The following is an 18,293-nucleotide window of genomic DNA, read 5'->3' as shown; positions in this document are numbered from 1 at the left end:
ACAATGTACTAGGTTCTTGTGTAGAATCCTCAGCCCCACACTGAACAAACATTCCACTGGAGAGTGTTTTGTTCACTGCTGTCTCTTGGAGCACCTTGAGACACTCAAGAAATACTTAGTGAATCAGAGAGGAGACTAGCCTGAAGGAGGAAGGCTCTGGAAGCAAGCCCTCATGGATCAATGGAGAGGGTTATCCAAATCTTGTTCTCTTAGAGCCCCTCACCCCACCATATGCAGCTGGAAATCCGTGGCACAGGAAGTCACATAGATGCATGTGGTTCTGTGCCATTTAAACAGGCCCTAGGGCCAGTGAAGGGACAAACTCTGGGAGTGGCTGCAGACACCACCCCAGGAGAAGGCTCCACTGACCCAGGCTGAAACCAGGGTGAGGGTCATAGACCCGAAAGATGGTGTCACTCAGATTCGTGCAGGTGCAGGGTTGGCCCTGAGAAGGAGTTACATTTTGCTCCCTGGGCTCCTTGCTTGCCTCACCCTCGTCCTGGCCTCTTCTCCAGGAACTCCTGATTCCATAGTTTAATAGATGATCCCAACTCTACTGGCTGCTTCTTCCCAACACAGCCAGACAGCAGCGTATGCAAGAGAATTCTGAGCTGAGGCGAAGTTTTCTTCACTCTCTGTCTAGATCAGAGGTTTCAGTAAATCCCAGGGGTTGAATTAAGGCTCCACGTGCTGAGCAGGATGACAAAGTAATAAGGAGAAGGATAACGTATTCTAGAATAGCCTCATGCATCTACCTCGGCGTTGGCACCTTGGAGCTCAGGCGTACACTGTTATTCCACGTGGGTTTGATGTTATCACACACCAGGGAGGCAACAGCTCTACTCCCATTCGTTGAGCACCTACTATGTGCCAAGGCTTTCCTATACGCTGCTTCATTCATTACCCAGCACCCCAACTCTAATAGCTTGGTATTTCCTGTTTGTCAAAAGAGGAAACTGAGTCTGGAGGAGATTAGGTAACTCTTCCAAGGTCAACAGGGAAGTGGCAGAACGAGGATTTGAATGCAGTCTTTCTGAATCTGACATCTGACCCTTCTCGACGAGGACTCCTCTATCAGCCTGAGAGAAAAGACTAAAAACTATCATTCAGGCAACATGAACTCAAGACCCTGGGTTTAAATGAGGTAAAAAAAAATACCAGAGGCATTTCCACATTTGATTCACATGCCAGACTTCCACGGATTTGAAATAAATCCCAGTTGGACCATAATAGCTTTCTTTTTCTTTCAATTTTTATTGAACACAAGTATTCTGACAGAATGCAAAGTCAAAATTCTCAGTTAGTACTCAGTATTTACACCAGTGAGAATGGAAACAAAGGTGGTATCGATGTTTCACTTGGTAAAAAGTTTGTAACAAGAGAGAAGGCCCCCGAAGTCGGGAATGCTGGGTAGAGATGTTAATGGAGATCTGATAACCACCATCCAGACAGACAGCCTACAGTGAAAACCTGGGACTTGGAAGGCTCCATAGAAAAGCGTGAAAATAGCGTTCCACTTCAAAGCTGCACTATATATACTACAGCCCTTCAGGGTTCCGAGGCTCCGTGCATGGCACTTGAGTGCCCCTCCAGCAGAACCTGGCCGTGCCGGTATTTATGTGAATACATATGTATGGCACATACACATATAGACACATAGACACTGGAAACCGGTAGAGTGATCCCTCCTTCAAAAAATTAAAAAAAGGAAAACTATAAGCTTTTATCCTTTAACATAAAAGATAGAACGTCTTGAAAATAAAGTGACTCCCTCTTTGATTTTAAAGAAAGCACTGCTCTGTTTCTTTCTTTTTTTTTTTTTTTAAAGAAAAGAAAGCTCACGCATGCAGAGACAAATCTATGTATGATGGGAGAGAGGCAAAACAAAAGGTTGACAAAGTTTTGGGTTCCAGCCAATGGCAGAGCCAGGGTTTAGAGAGGGGGGCAGGGGAGTCAGCTGCCCTGGGCCAGGTTATCTGAGGGTTGACCATACCTCTTTCTCTTCCTAACCACCGGAACCAAAATCAGTTTACTTGACCACAACCCCTTGGAGTGAGATGCACAGTCTTGACGAGGTATAGTGTGGGCTTGGCCTAGGTAGTCAAAGCCATTAACATCACAAGATGAGGAACTGATTCCACTGACAACCTGGGGAACCGGAAGAGCCTACCACTCCCCGCTGGGTCCTCTCCGTCTGTCTCAGACGCCCAGGAGCTCCCATCTGCTGTGTGCTCTGTGTGCTCTAACAACTGTCTTCACCTGACTTGTTCCTGAGGGCCTGTGCATTCGAACCATAGATTTGTGCAAGCCCTAACATCAAAGGGCCAGAGCTGTGTAGACCGGGATCCTCCATTTCCATCCCCAGGAGCTGAGAAAATGCAAAATAACCCCACATTGAGCAAATGACAAGACCATTATTTTTCACAGTTTGATATGATTATCTAGCATAGCGCCACTGATTAGTCTGCAGAAGTGTCAGAACACTGGGGAGTGTGGCCCACAGAACAGACTCAGGGGAAGCCTTGCTACCCTAACCTCCTGCTGTTTTGTACCTTGGGAAAGGTACCTGCAGAGTGCTGATTTCTGTTGACTTAGCATCATCTTCATTATCACAATCGCTTTTACTTCATTTTCTTTGTTTAAAGGCTTCAGTTCCTTTTAAGATTTATTTTTGTTTCCTGAATATTTTTTTCTGAACTATCTGCTATACCTTCCACAACCAAACTATGTTGAAATTTTATTTCAATACTATGACAAAAACACGTTTCACACTAAAATATTCACGCATCCACAGTGCACAAGCTTGCAGTTCTAAAGTAGAATGAGGAAAAAAAAGCAAAATTTCTATACAAAGGGCTGGCTTTTCCCTTCTCCCCCCTCCCATCCCCCTTAAAGTTTCTGTATTTTTTTTCCCCCCACTTGGTTTCCAATCCAGGAAAGTTGTGTTATGACTCCAGACAGCAGGTTGGTTTTTTTTTTTTTTTCTCTTTTGTTTCTACAAATGCTGCCTAAGTGAACAGAAGGCCGATGTTATTTTACTTCAACAGACTTCCAAAAAAAGACACTAATTCCCTGAAGCACACATGCTCTTCCGCTCAAATCTAGATTCTGGGCTCAAAAGGAAATTGTACGTATATATTTTATTTGGCTTTCTACAAAAAAGGGGATGTTTGGGGTAAAAATGTGTGTTCACCAAGACCAGCCCCAACTATACAATCTTCTCTGCTTCATTCAACAAAGCCTAAGAGTCCTTCAAAAGGAAGGACAGGGATGCCTGGGGAGCAGATCCTTTTCACAGATACAGGCAGGTGGTAGCTAATCAGAAGTGGTCTAACCCCCTAGGAGACAAAAAAGAACTGAAAACCCGAAAGCAAAACCATTCCAGAACGAGATGGATTTTCACCTGAGTCGCACACAGGCAAAAATTTCAAATCAGAAAGGGGGGAAGAGCCACTGTAAACAATCAGATTTCGTGAAGCTGTCCTGTGATGATCCTACACCCCTAGGCAGTACTTGTAACTTAAAAAAAAGGCAGCTATTTTACATGGACATTGAAACACAACTGAAGTCAAACATTTGTCAACTTGTAAACACTGGAAAGCAAAGTTGGCAGAAAGGTAAAAAAAAGAAGGAAAAAGAAAAGGAAAGGAAAAGAAATCCGAATACTGCAAATTGAGATCTACCCCCAGAAGCTGCAATTTGGCATTCTTCCTACAAAACAAGAGTCTATGTGGGAATTGAATTCAGCTAGAAAGGGTGACACACTTTGCATACTGAACAAATACAAAGTGAACAGAAATTATAACTTATTTATGAGGTTTTACAGAGTTCAAACTCGACTGAAAGTATAAAAATAAACTTGGACTTTGTTCATTCGGTTAGTCTTAGTGTCTGGAAGTATTTCTCTGAACCTGGTCTGTGCCAGTTGGGCAACACCAAGTGCGGTCTTCCTGAACCTAGATTTTTTTTTTTTCTGAGCTTCCTAGATTCTTAATTTGGGGTCCTTTTGTTTGATTTTTAAATGGTTTCAGGAAACGGAGAGTCCTAGTTTGGCTGTGGGTTTCACCTTTTTGTCTCATTTTCTTACAAGTGAGTGCACAACAAAGGAACCCTTTCTATAAATCTACAAAAAGGAGATCCCACGTTGATCTGCTTAGTTTTTGTTTTTTTGTTTTAAAGGCAAAAGACACTAAAGGAATGAGGTGTGTGTGTGTGTGTGTGTGTATGAGATATTGGAGATGCTCTGGTGAAGCTGTTGTGTCACTTTTTATTTTGATCTTTGCTGGTATCTCGTCACCCATCATGCTTTGCTCTCATTCTCCTTTGTTTGTGTGGCATCGTTGGGGACCGTCTTGACTTCGGCTGGCACTGGCTTCGTTTCTGTCTCCTGGCACTCCGGCTTTGCTTCTACAGGACCCTTCCTGCGGAGAATCAGGAAAACAGCACTGAGACCACGGTCTGCAGTAACGCACCCTCTGGCCAGTTCCTCAAAGGGGGCTCCAGTTAGAGCACTGGTCTCCAAACTCAGCTGCACGTCAGGATCACCTGGCGTCTCTAAAAATCACTGATGCCTGGGCCGTGTCCCCAGAAATCCTGATTTAATCGGTCTGAACGTGGTGACTTTTAAAAGCACCCAAGTGGTTCTAACTTGCAGCCAAAGTGGAGAACCTCTGAATCAGCGGAAGGAGCCCTTCCAGCCCTAATCTGATGCCAGGGGCTCCAGCTTTACCTGGGGTGGTGCAAGTGCAGCAGGTGCAGCCTTTTCCTCACCCTGCATGGCTGCAGCGGCCCAGCTTGGTATGAATCATGTATGTTGGGCTCCCTGGTACTGATTCCGGAGGGCCCTCTGCAAACCACCTGTTCTTGCCTGTCCTCGCCCCCCCACCTCTGTGCTCTGCCTTTCCTGGTGATGCCTCTATGGCTTGCCCGGGCAGGGTAAGAAAATGCTGTTACTGAGGCAGCTTTCCATGGGAGTCGGGTGAGAGGCCAGAGTGGGCTGCCGGGCTGCAGGGGAGCTGAGTGGGGTGGAGTGGGCGGGGCTGTCCTTTTATTTTCTGACAGATTCGGGGCTCCTGGTGAGGGTCCCCTTGCTGCTCTTGGTGGCAGCACCTCCGCTTATCTGGGAGCAGCCACAGGAGCCTCTATAAAAGCCTCTGTCTGACTCTGCCTCTATCAGTCCCAAGAGTGAGAATCTGGTTTAAGGACGCACCAGAGCAGACTCAGACCCCAGCCCCAGCTGGTCCCCCTGCATTTTGGCCTCACACTGAAGAAACCTGTAAGCTGAAGGACCTGGCCTCGAACTTGGAAGACCCAGCGGTCACTCAGTGCTTGGGAGCTCTGCGTCTTCACTCAAGGGCAGGAGACGCAAGGGTGGGTGGGTGGGTGTGTCGGCTGGAGTGTGACGGGGCCTTCTGGACCACACAGAGCCTCTCCCCACACGAGCCTCAGGGTCTGCCTCCTTACTTCCCGAATACCCGTGCCATTCTGCTGGGGACTCGGCCTTGCCCTGGATGACACACTGCCTGCGGGCCCCAGGGTGGCCGATCAGGGCACCTTGACCTCCTTTAGCTCACTTCCCAAGCTACGCTCATCCGTGGCCCGAATGCAAAGGCTCCTGCAGGGACGACGGACGCCACTGCTAGGACGAGAAGGATGAAACCTAATTAACGTGGCCTAATTAGTCAGCAGGCGGCTGCCCGCCGGGCCTGCTGCCTGTGCCCACGCTCTGCCTCGGCCCAGCCCCTGGCTGACAGTCGCCTCGGAGAAGCTCTGGAGTAGGCTGAAGACACATCTAACAGGGAGGACACAGCACAAACGCACACCACCACGGGACACCCCCCGACGACAGTGGACAGAGAGAGGCCGTACTCGGTCTTGGCTGGCGCAGGAGGAACAGCGCCGTCGGCCGTGGAAGGAGCAAGCTCAGGGGCTTGTCCACTGGCCCCGGCGGCGGGAGCAGGAGAGCCCAGGGCTGCAAAAACAGCCTTTGCAAGGTCAATATCTGGGGTCTTGAAGTTCCCTTCATCCATTTTAAAGTCCTCGCCCTGGGCAGGGTTTGTGGTGCTGATGGAGGCCGCCTCGCTCTTCGGGCTGGCGAGGGCCCTGGCTGCCTCGGCTGGGCTCTTCGCGGTGCCGGGCTGGGTGGGCTCAGGGTCCGGACCTTTGGTGCCGGGAGCCTCCTGCTTGGCCTGGGGGGCTTCTGGGGTGGGGGTCGTCGGTGCCACCGCTAGGGGACCGGCTGCCCCGGCCGGGGGGGGGACCGGCTTGCTGGCCGGAGGGGCCTTGGGGGCCTCGCCTGCACTGGCAGGGGCGCTGGGGCTGAGCACGGCCCCCTGGTTTGCCAGGACGCTAGAGGACAAGTTGCTGGCGGCGGGGGCTGAGGTCGGGGGGTCGCTCAGGTCAACGAGGGGGGCGACCTTGGGGGCTGAGGCTGGGGGCGGGGAGGTGGCGGTGGCGCCGGGCCCCTTGGAAGGGGTGGCCTGGCCGGTGGGCACAGAGTTTGAATCAGGGGTGGCCGTGGCCACGGGGGCGATACTGGAGGTGAGGGTGGTGGTCTCACTGGTGGGGCTGTTCTGAGCAGTGGCAAAGGTTTCGGTGATAGTGTCAGAGTTAGCGGTGACGGTGGTGACAGAAGGCAGCATGTCCTCAACAGTGGCTGTGGTGTCAGCAGGCAGCCTGTGGGGAGGACAGGAAGTAGAAGAGATAGACGATGAAGCTGAGACGGACAGAGAAGCCAGGAAGGGCGGAGGCCAAGGCGGGGGCCGGGGGCTGGCATGCGGGGGACGCACAGGCACGGACACAGGCCCACAGAGAGAGGAGGACGCGAGAGGAAGCACACGCCCAGGCGGGCAGAAGAGGACACAGGAGACAACAGAGAACTCGGCAGTCTAACAGGGCCTGTCACCTTCCTCCCTGCTGACTCCCCTCCCGATCTGCACGGGGCTCCCTTCCCTACGGCCCTGGCGGCCCTTTCGGACCCCTGCCTGCATCTCGACTCAGGGAGAGGCCAGCTGGAGCTCAGCGTCCACCACCGCAGGCGTCATAGGTCCCTGGGGAATTGGGCCCACCTGCCCCGGAGACGAAGAGGGCTCCACATGGTCCCTCAGGGCTGTGGGTGGTCCAGCCAGAGATTTTGTGCTTCCATGAAACTCCATTTCCTTCAAACCCACAGGACCCATGATACCCACGTGGTCATTACCATCACAGCTGGATGTGGCTTCTGACCGAGGGTCCCCAACGCTTCCGAGACCAGGAGAACCAGGGAGCTTTTACCAGGGCCCCAGCTTCCCTTGCCCTTTTAGGAAGAATGCAGAAAACCCTAGAATTCTTGGAAATCCTAAACAGAATCTGCTAAGCTCAGCCTCTCTCAATGAAGTTTTGTCTCCTTAAGCCATTTCCAGAATATGTGTGTGACCTGGGCACAGGGTCTAGGGATCCCACGTACGCACGGAGGCTTTAAGGCATCCACAGCCACCCAGGTAGAATCAAGAATGCCTCGTGTCTAGGGAGAGAGTGGGGTCAGGCGCTCCTGGCCCAGCACTCCAGAATTCTGGCCTGCCATGCTCGGCGGGGAGCCGTGGGTGGGAAGCATGGAGCTGTGCGTAGGGTGATGCGGTGGGTGTGAGGCTCTGCTGAGGAGGTGGCAGCCCGACCCGCCCACGTACTCGGGCTCCGTCAGCGGCGTGGTCTCGTTGGGCTCTGTGTGTTTCCCTCCGTCGTGTTTTGGGGTCCGCTCCTCCTCAGTTCGCACCTCCACGATGGGTTCCTTGGACTCATCTTTCCTGTGGAGACAGCTCTGCTGGTTCCATCCCAGGGAGCTGGGGGATGCAGGGGGCTCCCGGGGAAGCCAGCTACAGCTCAGGCACCTGTGCCTGGCCCGAGGCTGGGGGGTGGGGGGGCGGTGGGATCCAGAACCAGAGTCAAGTGCGGCATCTCAGCCCCCGCTCTCGCTAGCTGTGTGACCTGCTCACCCATACCTCCGTTTCCTCACCTGGAAAATGGGGCAAATAACAGTTTCTACCTTGCCTAGACGTTATGAACATTAACTGAGATAATGGATATAAAGTGCTTAGCACAGTGCCTGGCACAGTTCAGTGCTCAAGTCATCTATATTCGTATACACGTAAGTATGTACGCGTATGTGTATGTGTATACATAAGTACGAACACGGATAAGTATATGATGTATATATAAGTATACGTGTACATATATGTACGTATGTATACGTGTAAGTATATGATGTATGTATACCTGTAAGTGTATACGTATATGTAAGTACATACGTGTATAAGTATAGCTATACGTATATGTAAGTAAAACATGTATACGTATGTGTATATGCATGTACATACATGTATAAGTATATGATATATGTATATGTATATACAGTGCCTGGCATGGGGTGGTGCTAACAACTTATTTCCTTGCTCCGTCCCTTCTCGCCTTGCTCCACCTCAGCCCCACCCAGTGACAGTCTGTGAAGGTTCCTGCTATTTGGCTCAGGATCTGTTTCTCCAGAGATGCTGGAGCACATCCTCCAGGAGGATGCTGGATCGTCCTCCAGGAGGACAGGTATTTTCATCTGCTTTGTTCACTGCTGTCCCCTCACGCCTGGCGATGGCGCCGTGCCTGTAGCGGCTGCGCCATAAATATTTGTTGAATGATGGATGCATGAACGGCAGCAAGGCAAGTGTGTCTCTCAAATGCTGACTCCTCCCTGGTAGCTCCCCTCCAGGCTTAGCTCTGACAATTCCCCTCATTTTGACCTACGTAGGGATTTCAAACGTCTATGCGATTCTAGTTGTGGGGTTGGGTCCAGGTGTCTGCTTTTTAAACAGGTACCCCTGAAGACCCTGCTTTGAGAGACAGTTCTCTAATGCTCTGCTCCCCTCGGGGTTTCCAATGGGGAAGCTGAGGTGGCTCCCTTGCTGGGTCCCAGGCCGGGGCAGAGTCTAGCACTCCGCAGCAGCGGGCGGGTCTGCACTCACGAGAAGGCGGCTTTGCCCTCCTCCATGTCCTTGCCCTTGGCTCCAGGCCCGGCTTTTCCGCACAGGTTGATGGCGATGCACATGAGCAGGCCACACTTGTTCAGGAAGTAGCAGGTGACATCCACGGCCACCAGGAGCAGGACGAAGGTGACGACGAGGATGCCCACGATGGCGCCCGTGCTCAGGCCTGAGGTGGGGCTGCCGTTGGCTTGGTGGGGAGGGAGAGAGGGATGGTGTTGGTTAGTACACTGAGATGCAGACCTGGACCTGCCGAGCAACAGCCCTGGGGGTGGGGTAGAGCCCACAGGACGGCTGTGGCATCTGTGTTCAGAGTGACACTTTCCCTGGGGCCTTTCTACCCCTAGGTGTTGAGACAACAGGGTCTCTTTCTATCTTCAAGAGGGAAGGATGGCAGCCTCCTTTCATAGACCAGGGGACAAGGGCACAAGGCACCCACAAGTCAGGAGGAGACTGGGCACTGTGTCTCCATCCCTGCTCTCAACCCACACTCAGCTGGTCTCCCCGTGAGCCCTGGGAGCTGCCAGGGACAGGGTCCCAGATGGGGCGACAGAGGGTTCCCAGGGCTTCCTTTGGGCTTGTGGTGACGTCAGGCACAACAAGATGCCCCGCGCACCTCCGCGCTTCCTTCCCCCTCTTTAGGAGCCGCTCCAGAGGATCCCGACTTTGGACCACATCCTTCTTCATTGCACCAGGAAGACGAATGAAGCTCACTTACTCTGGAGATATAGGGGCCTCGCCAGGCCCAGAGGGCAAGGTGGACGGTCTGGGAATACTCACCATCTGGGAGCCAGGCACGCTTGGATCAGATTTCAGGAAACCCAGCCGACTCACCCAGAGATGCACGCATACACGCACGACAGGCTCACTCACACAGGACACGTGCCCACCACAGACGGACACACATTCTCACCTCTGAGCAGCACCCAGCATCCCCGCTCTAGCTGGACTCACTTGAATGACTCAACCTCTGTGTCTTACTCCCTGGTGTCCATCTAGAATCCCCTGGGGGCCCTGGGCTATTGATGGTATCACAGAAGGACCCCAGGCTCGGCTCCATTGGGTCCCCTCGTGATGGGTGCTAGGCGCCTGTGGTGGACCCCTGACCGCTTGGTGATTCCCACCAGCATCTGGGAGGCGGAAGGCTGTGCTGGGGGAAGCAAGGACCCATGCGGAGCTCTGTGGAAGCCAGTGTGGAAACCATGACCCCAGGCTGAAAAGTGGGTACCCTGCTTCATTTTTCTTCTTCTGGGAAGACAGGGTTCCAGAAGGGGCAGCCCCATCGTACCACCAGACCTTGTCTGAAGCTTCCTCTGTCCTCCGGACCCACTGGGGTCACCCAGGCCTGTTGACTGGAGGCAGGAACTGTGGCCAACACAACCTGGGTCTCACTGGGCCTTTGCTGAATCTGGGCCAGGCCCAGGGGCTTCTGGCCACATCACGTGCCAAATGATGGAAAGAACAGGTAACTCAAGGTGACAGAGATGGGCCACACACTCTGTCTCCCTGTGGTTTGTGCTCCTGGGAGGCCCTCTGTGTGTCCCAGGGGCCCTGCTCAGGCATGGCGGGGCTCCTTCAACTGCTGTCCTATTCTGATGGCCCTTATTTCTAACTTCAATTCAGGGTATAGGCCACTGGCCAGCACATAAGAGACGACCACTCACAACCTAATTCCTGGCACCCAGGGCTCAGCTGGGCCTGCGCCGCAGGAGCCTCCTAGGATCTTGAATATTTTTGGCTCCTTGGGACCTTGTTCTTGCTTCCCAGCCCCTCCTCAGGCTCCCCCACTGGTCCCTTTCAACCCCACACTGAAGACACAGCCTGTTCCCCAGGAAGGCCCGAGTCTGGCAACGGGCTCCATGCCCAGAGGACCCAGCTCTGGCCACTCTGTCTCTGGCCTTTGGCGGCAGGAAACCGGCCACGGGTCCCTGCGTTCAGCTAGAGCCAGTCTTCTCCCCAGTAGCACACCGTCCACTCTGCTTCCCCGTGGTGCTCACACATCCACACACAAAAGCAAAGAAATACATGCAGGCCTTCCTGGTCTCCAAAATACCAAAGCTGCTTCCCTGAACAGGGAAGAAATATGGCCTTGGGCTTCCTCCCCATCCCATGACTCAGGGCTGGAGGCCACCTGACACCCGTACCCAATAGGTGTTAAGTGTCTACTTCCTGCAGAAGGAGCCTAAGGTATTTCTGTGGGGAAAGAATGTCTGTATTTTTGGACTCAAAGGCACTAACACCATGTTCTGAGGTTTATACATAAATATCGTTTTAGGGAACTAGTCATGTCTCTAAGGAAGAAAAATAAACCACTGCAAAGCTGCTCCGTGTGGGAGAAGCAGCCGTTATCCACCTGTGCTCTGGGCTCAGCAGACCCATCAGAGGGCTGCACTGCTCTGAAGGCCAAGGCCAACACCTCCAAGGGCCAGGAGGGCAACGAGACTGATAGAAAACAGAAGGTAGGGCAATGGTCTTCTCTCTCATTTGATAGAAAATTCAAATTCTTTCCCTTAGTCTAAAAGGTGCTACACGTGCTGTGGACTCTCCCACTCCTCTGAGCATCATAACTCAGGGCACTGAGCCCCGCCTCCCACCCCTGTGCTCCAGCCGGGAGCGCCTCCATTCTATCTGCTCACCACGCCCAGCCCGTTCCTGTCAGAGTGCCTGGCTGACGCCTTGCCTGGAACCCTCCAGCCCCGTCACCTTGTGGTGGCTCTGTTATCCTGCAGGTTCAGCTCAAATGTCACCTTCTTGCAGAGGTTCCCCCCTCCCCTGCCCCGATCTCTTATCTACTCAGGCACCTCTACCCAGTACCTACCACATTACCCTGTTTTATTCTCTTCTTACCACTATCTGCCATTTTCTGTTCATTGACATGCTTTTTATCTGGCTGCCCCGCCCTCTAGAATATCCTGGCAGGTACCCTGTCTGTCTCGTGTCTCCCCAGCATCTAGGACAACCCAACTTACAAGAAATGTTCAAAGAATATTTGTTGAACAAAGGAACAGTGTTTAGCCTTGGAGATAAGAACACTGTCTCCAAATATTTAAAGGTGTGTCATGAGAAGGAAGTAGTCTTATTCAGTGTCCCTAATGGATGGCAACTATGGGGGTAGGAGGCAAACTTGAACTCACATGAGACAGAACTAACACACAAGAGCTATTTAAGTGTGGTGTGAGCTGCCTTGGAAGAGCTCCCTGTTGCCAGAGGCATTCAAGCAGAGGCTGGAAAATCCCTTGGCCGGGATACCGTAATGCTCTGGATGAGTTTCCTGCACTGGGAAGAGCCTAGGATAGAGGATGTCTTCAGGTCCTCTTCAACTCTAAGAACCTGTCATTGCATGTGAGATGGCCTACAGTCCCCAGCACAGGGTACAGATTCCCTAATGTCCATGTCCTCCACAGTGTGTACTGAGCAGGACTTTTTCCTGCAAGACAATCGGTAGGTCCCATCTTTATTCATTGATTCTTATGATTTTATCTTTAGTTGAAAAATAAATACCTTTTAGCATAATGTTTCTCTACCTGCAGCAGAATTCCTGGGGTGCTCTGTTAAGAATTCAGATTCTGGGGATCCCCCATTCCACCAAGTCAGAATCTCTGGGGGTGAGGCTCAGGCTCAGGATTTGATGGAGCACCCCAGTGATTCTTATGCACCCCAGATTTTGAGGACCACTGTTTCTAAGTTTTCTGCCTGCATTACAATGAATAACAGCTGTTCCTATGACTCCCCACCCAAGGATGAGTTGTGCAGTCTTACCTGGTGGCCCTGACCTAACTGATGTACTTGATGGATGGAGAGAGAGCAAAGACTTATCCCCAAGGGACCACCCAGTTCACCATTAAGAGTCTAGACTTCCAGAGGAAGTGAGGTACCCCTCAAGCTGGAGAAAGGATGTGCGGAGCTTTTACAAAAAACTGTAAATAAAGGAAACACCGGATGCAAATGAAAGGGTATCCAAGTCAAGCCAACATTCATTACCTCTTGGTGGCTGTTACAGAATTGTTTAGTCCAGGAAACTAGAAGGACAAAGGTTATCTCCTGCATCCTGCTTAACATTTTACAAAAGGAAAAGAAAACAACCTTGGGGTCTATCTTTGCATGACCTTCCCCTGACCTTTCCTGGCTACCCCATCTGCACACCTGCATACCTAGAGTGCTTCTTGGGAGCAGTTCCTCCACAACCTCCGGGCTTCCAGCTGCGCTAAACGGTGGGGTTATGAAGCTGGGGCTGCCCATCCTCTGTGGTTCCTGGTCTGGGAGGTGTCGGCACTGAACACCTGGCTTGCCCAAGACTGAGACCTACAAGTGCCTACGCTCATAAATGCCTCAAAATGGGAAGATATCTCCCACCTTACAGTTGAGGGGGCCCGAGTCACTGTGTCGCGGGACATCAGTGCAGAAGTGCCCCCTCCTGCCTCCGACTCTCGGAACCATTAAGCTGAGGTTCTGGTTCACTCGTCTGCTTGTTCCTTCCTGGAATCTGCTGAATAGATGGCTGGTCTTGGGGCTTTCAGGAGGCATCCAATTAAGTGTGATTTTAAACAGAATAGGGCTTGTCAATGAGACCCTTCTCTTAGATTCTCTCTGTCACCACGTCACTCTGTGAAGCCTCTGATATGAAGTCGTGAAGGGAGCCGTGCAATCGGGAGAACTTGCAACAGAGTTGTGGTTCTGGTGGCCCAGAGTGTGCCCCTGATCCCAAGGTGACCACCTTCTGGCTCTGCAAAGGCACTTGCCCCTCGCCCTGTCTGCTGGGGAAAGTCCAAGGAGGCGGTGACCCACAGCAGCTCTTAGGAGAGCTGAGAAAACTGCATCACTCCTCATGAGGAAGGGAAAGCGATTCCTTTGGCTAGAACTCCACTCAGCAAGCTACGAGTTTGGGGTCCAATTTAAAGGGCTCTCTGGGGCAATCAAAGTAATCCAGGTACCTGTGAGGTGGAGGCAAAGGGATTTTGGCACTTTGTAGGATACACAACTATCAAATAAAATCCAAACACGCTGGTGAGTTCACATGAACTGTTATTTCCTTTAATAATGCGAAGGTGTAAACTTCATCAAGGCCTCGCTGATTATCTACACAACAATGTTAGCATTCTTATTAGTAGAAAAACGTGATCCACACCTGCCGTATAAATATTCCAAAAAACGAGCAGAGAAGCCCTGTGGCGTGTCGAGACTGGGCAGCACTGAGACAGGGCGCAGGGGCAGGGCGGCTGAGCGGGGCGGCGAGCGTTCCCTCCTTCAGGGCCTGTCTTAGGGGTTCCCGGCAGGGCTGAGGGCTGCAGCCACCATGAGAGAACTCAGCGTCCGGTGGGAGCGGGCGTGCCTGAATGCTGTCTCCCGAAGGGCATCCCTTACAAACCATGGGCCTGTCTGAATGGGGCCAACGCAATGACCCCAAAGTTGCTTCAGCTGAGGCCTGCTTGGCCCAGAATGAGCTGAGGGGACAGGGTCATGGATGTCAGCCCTCCCCACACTTTGGGCCAGATCTTCAGAAACACAGACATAGGCCCTTGCCTATGGGATTGGGACCAGGGTGGGGCAGACCTCTGAGATGGGCCCTCCTGGGTGAATATGCAACTTCTGCCAAAGATGATACCAAGAGCCTGCCGGGAGTCAGGGGACAGGGACGGGTGACCTGCATGAGGACCACCTCTCCCTCCTTTGCCCTCCTAATGGCCCTGGGATTCTACACCGGGCCCGGAGGCACCATGGGCCTCTTCTCGATACTCTGCCTTGTGCCTAAGAACCGTGTCTGCTCCTGCTGCCGTGGTGGGACGGGAGATCGGGGATCCCGGGGGAGAGGTTCATGGCGGGGCTGGAGGCCAACGGGGCTGGGGTGACAGGCGCTGCCTGGCTGAGCTGTTGGGTAACCTGTGGCCTCCGGTGTGTGTACCTGACCCTCTAAACTGCCAGCACTGGGGACACGGGCCTGTGCCCACTGACACGGGCAGCTCTGCCCTGCAGACCATAGGATCATTTGGATTCCCAAAGAGAAAGGCTCGTCTTTGAACATTAAAAAATAACAACGGAACCAAAAAGTAAAGAAACCAAAAAGAACAAAGATCAAACTTCTGTGGAGATGCTCAGAGATGAGATATGTGGAATGATATGTGACCACAACGGAGGGGGCAGTTTTTATTCAGGAGAAGGTACCCCCGAGCTCAGACACTGACGCCCCTGAGCAGGATTCACCCGAGTCTCTACGGGGAACTTTAACAAATGCACCTCACCTCCTCTCCTGGGCATGTCGCGGGGTACCCCCAACAGCAGAGGGGCAGCTGGCTTCCACCAGAATTTTTAAAATGTCACTGAAGCCACTGACCGACAGGGGGTCGGGGCACTCGGGCAGTATGACAGGCTGGCTGGGTTCCAATTTATGGGCACTCCGGGCTGGCCCTGCCTTGCGCTCTACTGAGCACGTGTGGGGAGGGGGGCGTGACTCGCGCCAGGCTCACAGTGGATGCTTCCAACCTGGGGGACTGATGCTTACGCGATAATGTGGGTCACAGTTGGGCCACATCCGCCAAGACACGAGGTCTGTGGCTGATCTGTAGCCATGCAGCAGGTATCACCCTGACTGGGAGACACGCACCTTCCAGAGCCCACAGGTGCTGGGCACGTCCTAGGGTGGCCCTGTTCACAGAGCCAGCGTCGGGTGCTGGTTATACTACCAGGACCAAAGTGCCTCCCAGGATGTTGGATCAGCCCCAGAAAATACTCAACAAATCCAAGTTCTTCCGCTGCATGGGCAACAGGGTGACTTACTTTGCCCATCATGCCAGCAAAATGCTCCGGCGAATCGCAGCAGGCTTACCAGGGGCACTTAAATGCGAGCGAAGCCAACTACTTATTGAAGGGCAGCAGAGGAGCACAGGGTTACAATGGGGACACGGGGTGATTTTAACAATCTGATGCAAGCTTTAGAGAGTACTTAGAAATCCTTCTCTGCTACATCATTTTCAGGTAAGAACCAAAAATGCAACCAGTAGCAGATGTGCAGAAACTTTTCTGTAAACCTACTGTAATGGTTTTTTGTTGTTTTTTTAAATATATATTATATAGAGAGAGTTTAAAGAGAAGAGCTCCCAAACATTTTTATACTGCTATGAAAAAGGGGGCAAACTCCTTATGAAGTGGCACAAAAGTATCTGTGAAGGGTAATAAGTCCGGAGGTCCAGCTTTTTCCAATTGCCAAACCTTCCTCTTCCACAGAGAGCTTGGTGGTGTGGCCATGGCAGTCCTGACAGATTCTTCCAAAGGGGGCACTGATCATTGTCATAGGAACTGGGCTTTTAGGCAAATTTAGTTTTTTGGCATTCAAGTTCCTAACAGAGCAAGAGAAGAGTCACTGCAGAGAAAAGCAATGAGACAAAGGTGTAGGACGCGGAGGAGCCTCCCAAGGTCGCTGCAGGTGCCAAGCAATGGGTCCTCAGAGAGAATGTGGTTGTTTAAAAACAAATGTGGCAGTGGGGATGTCCCAGTGACGTCCAAGGTGATATGTGTGACGACAGACACAGGAAGGGGAGGGGGGAGGAGGAAAGAGAAGGAAGAGATAGAAACAGAGAAAAAAAAATAGATAAAAAGAAAAAAAAAAGGTCAAATATAGAAAATGCACGAATCAAAGGTTAATTCAATTTTGTAAATTAAACTGACAAAGGTTAGAGAAGAGTTCAGTGCGGTATTATCACCATAAGGCCAGTTCCGAAGCTCAGCGAGGCCAGAAGCAGCACAGCAGGGTGAATTCAGGGGTTAGGGGTCAGCGAGCAAATGAAACTAAAGTGAGAGAACAGAAGCCTCCACAGGCAAATACAAGAGTCTGATTAGGAAAGTGTTACCTTTGATAAGGGGAGGTCTCTAAGATGCAGTCAGGAGTCTCCCCACGGCCTTCTAGTCTCTAGAGCTTTTTACACATTGGGGTAGAGATGCATCTGATCACTGTAGTATGTGCAGCAAACTGTATGCAAGGACGGGGGCCACCTTTTCAGCAATATATCGGACTCTTCTTCCTATTGTACAATCCCCCCACCCATAGCGCTCTTAAAGAGAATCTAGTTCTGCACCTCTCACCTCCACCACCCACTGACCAGAGAATTCCACCGTGAACGTACATCTCGTAATTCAGAGGTTTTATTCGCAGGTCCCAGAGAAGTCCAACCAAGCAACCTCCTTCTAAAACCTATGCAGTAGAGGCCGAAGCCCTCTTGGGGAGGTGAGTAGCCCCTCCAACCCTCCCCTTTAACTGGGAGCCTGGGAGATTAGCCAGAAGGACTCTGACAACTCCGGTGGGCAGGACCCGGGGGACTGGTCTTCCCAGAATTTCTGTATCTGACACACAGTGGCCCCAACTTCTCCAACCCCAGAAGCTGATGCCGCTGGCAGTACCCAGCCTGGGAACGCAGTGTGTCGGAATCACCACCTACGAAGTCTTACCCGAGGAAATAGAGGCCAGGAGAAATCTGTCTCACTGCAAAGGAATCACTCAAGGCTTCTCACTCCCCCATCTCCTAAGTGCCCCATAAAAGCCGAGCAGATAGCCGAGCAGATCTGGACACTCCCACCAGACTGTCAATTTCAGGGAAAAACTGACCCAAGAACGCAGAGAAAGAAGGGGCAGAGAATAGAGAGGGCCACCTCTATTTGGACAGCCTATGAAGCAGTCAGGAGAACACTGTTTACAGTCACAACCAGATGCCTTGGCTTCATCACTGACCACGTGATCAGTGCCTGCAGAGAGACACCCACCCTAGCCTATGCTAAGGGGTCTCCCTGTCAATGCAGAGGGGAGGACCACGGACACTTCTCAGCTATGGCCGCCAACTCCCTGGGGGCCCGCACACATCTATCAGACACACACACTCATGCACAACCAACCATCGGGAAGCACACACTGATCTTACTTTGTTGCTGCTCGACTAACCCACTTCCACACACACAGCCCTGTGTCATAGTAGCCCATGTCCTTTCTGGCCTCTCTCCCTCTGGAAAGAGCAATCGTGGTCACTGAGCTGAGAGCTGGGGGCAAGCACTCTAGACAGGACAGGCATAATGGAGGCCAGACGAAGGCCACCGGGAGGTTGGAGCATCTTCCTACCACACTTGGACACTGCAGAGCGTTTATGGCGACCCCTCCACTAGGCTGCAGCTGTGTGTTCTATGCCCACCTCTCCTGCCTGTGGTTGGCATCTGGCTGCTCTGGAAAAGCAGAGAGGGACGATGAAGATCTCCTTCTGCTCCAAGGAATTAGGTCATTGAGGAGACTGGCCATCAGCAGCAAGCCAGCTG

General features: G+C 52.1%; 1 protein-coding gene and 1 long non-coding RNA gene across 21 annotated transcripts in view; one reads left to right on the top strand and one right to left on the bottom strand.

The window, feature by feature from the left end:
• Window positions 1–1,752: 1,752 nt before the first annotated feature.
• Window positions 1,753–18,293, bottom strand: part of NCAM1 (neural cell adhesion molecule 1) — a 312,747-nt gene continuing 296,206 nt past the window's right edge. For 7 of the 20 annotated variants that reach the window (XM_036862081.1, XM_036862078.1, XM_036862079.1 and 4 more), the window contains 3 exons: window positions 8,988–9,195; window positions 7,665–7,781; window positions 1,753–4,421 (listed from right to left, as the gene is read on the bottom strand). In XM_036862081.1, coding sequence (XP_036717976.1) covers window positions 4,301–4,421; window positions 7,665–7,781; window positions 8,988–9,195 — 446 coding nt within the window. In that variant the 3' untranslated portion in view covers window positions 1,753–4,300. Of the gene's footprint in view, window positions 4,422–5,868; window positions 6,676–7,664; window positions 7,782–8,987; window positions 9,196–14,014; window positions 16,417–18,293 lie in introns of those variants that run through there. The other 13 variants (XM_036862084.1, XM_036862085.1, XM_036862088.1 and 10 more) reach the window with 2 other exon arrangements.
• Window positions 9,326–15,018, top strand: LOC118899989. The gene is made up of 2 exons (XR_005021022.1): window positions 9,326–11,464; window positions 12,745–15,018. It is a non-coding gene; the product is annotated as an uncharacterized LOC118899989 (long non-coding RNA).

The sequence above is a fragment of the Balaenoptera musculus genome, chromosome 8 (assembly GCF_009873245.2).
Source record: "Balaenoptera musculus isolate JJ_BM4_2016_0621 chromosome 8, mBalMus1.pri.v3, whole genome shotgun sequence".
NCBI lineage: Eukaryota > Metazoa > Chordata > Mammalia > Artiodactyla > Balaenopteridae > Balaenoptera > Balaenoptera musculus.
The sequence above is the reverse complement of the archived record's forward strand: the minus strand, read 5'-3'. Positions and strand labels throughout refer to the sequence as shown.